At 47.9% G+C, this 1,703-nt stretch overlaps 1 protein-coding gene across 1 annotated transcript in view; it reads right to left on the bottom strand.

The window, feature by feature from the left end:
• The window catches only part of RALGAPA2 (Ral GTPase activating protein, alpha subunit 2 (catalytic)), a gene marked incomplete at both ends in the record, with an annotated part of 56,329 nt that overhangs the window by 26,611 nt on the left and 28,015 nt on the right, over positions 1-1,703 (bottom strand). The window contains one exon of the mRNA XM_010136774.1: positions 1,102-1,242. Within this exon, the coding sequence (XP_010135076.1) occupies positions 1,102-1,242 (141 nt within the window). The remainder of the gene's footprint in view (positions 1-1,101; positions 1,243-1,703) is intronic.

Genomic DNA, 1,703 nt, shown 5'->3' with positions numbered 1-1,703 from the left:
GCCGAGACCAGCCAGCAGCGCCGTGCCCTCTGAAAGGCCCTTCCTGCAGCGCTGGGGCGGGGACAGGCGGCACCGCTCGGGACCAAGCGTTCCCCATCCAGCACATTACAGAATAAGGCTGGTTGGTCAAGCTTTATTTATCACAACAGGAAGTTCCACAAGACAAGACTGCATCGAAGGCAGGAAAAAAAGCGTACTGCACTTTCGAGCAAAAATACACCCGCTTCAGTCTAAACAACCACCCGAATGCCCAGGTCTGGACTGCTGCCTTCCTAATCCTCAGCGTACCTGGTCTGCGCTGTACGAAAACTTCAATAACTGCTTGGGAACTTTTAACAAATCAAGTAATTCAGAGTGTAAACATGAATAAAAGCATTTCTTTATTAAGAATTTAAACCAGGTTTCACTCTCGTTACCAGGGAATGTAAATCTAACTGTAACTCATGGTGATCTTTAATATTAACACGAACAAAATCGCACTGCTTGCAGTACTACAAACATTTTGAGAGAAATCAAACACTGTCTGGGAACTACGAGGCACAGATGAAGCTTTTGGATTTGCTTCTGGGATAGATGATTGCGGGAAGAATTCTTTAGAAGAAAAAACCCCATTTCTAACTGAGCGTAACGCAGATGGAACGAGATTTTTGTGTACATCAAATAGCTCAACCAGCTGCATTTCTCTGGCTGCATATTCCACTCGCACTAGCTCATACAGCCAAACATTCGACGAGTTTCTACGGTGGTTCCTTGGAAAGTTCCTGCTCTCCTCCCTTCCCTGGGAAGGTCGCCGAGTTGGACAGTGAACCCAGCCACAGCCTCACAGAAAAGTATTAGAAGTAGCCACTTTTTGCAACCCTTTGTAACCTAGGAAAAGGACAAGAGAGAGGTGCCCCCTTTAAACTTGCTCATCTCTTAACAGCTCCCAGTACTACTTAACAGTGCGTTCTGAACAGACCCGAGGCGCAGGCAACAGAGCCAGCGCCATCCGCCTCATTCCACACTGCTGAAAACAGCCGCCTGGGCAGCAAGGGAGGAGACAGACAGCAGTTTACAAATACACAGCACAGTTAGATAAAAGGTGACTTTAAGGTACAGTACCTGACAGTCTGTGAGAGCAAGAAGTGTAAGAGATACCAGGTAAGAGAGAGCTCACAGTGTGAAGCAGAAGGGGTACGCTTTTAGTAGCTGGCAAAGCCTCATAGAGGTGGACACAGTTGCTGATAGACTGGCTTCGCTTAGCTTCCAGGAAAAAATAAAGCAATAATTATGTCAGAAAAATCATGAAACATTTGAGGTTCTGAATGTCATGCTACAACGAAACACAATGCTCCTGAAACAAAAAAATCAGTGGTACAACATGAACCCGCAGGTGCTTCCTCCGAGCTGTGAGTCAGCCGTGCAGCGGTACCTCACCCACTGGAGCTGCAGGGAACCAGCGCAGCTCTACGAGGTGGAGTGTTTCTCTCTGTCAGTGTACGAGCCCTGTCCAGGGCTAGCTTCACTCACCCTTTTTTCTGTTCAGGGAAGTGTTGTAGCAGTACACACAGCTCAGAAATAAAGAGTGGAAAACTTCTTCAAATTCCCTAGCGAATTCCCCTCTACTAGCAATGCTCCCCCAGACCAGCTACCCCTTGCATTCTTCATCTCTGCCGACACCAGCCCATTTGGAGGCGAGGCGTGGGACAGCGTGCTTCTCGGAC

The sequence above is a fragment of the Buceros rhinoceros genome, unplaced genomic scaffold, assembly GCF_000710305.1.
Source record: "Buceros rhinoceros silvestris isolate BGI_N320 unplaced genomic scaffold, ASM71030v1 scaffold13635, whole genome shotgun sequence".
NCBI lineage: Eukaryota > Metazoa > Chordata > Aves > Bucerotiformes > Bucerotidae > Buceros > Buceros rhinoceros.
The sequence above is the reverse complement of the archived record's forward strand: the minus strand, read 5'-3'. Positions and strand labels throughout refer to the sequence as shown.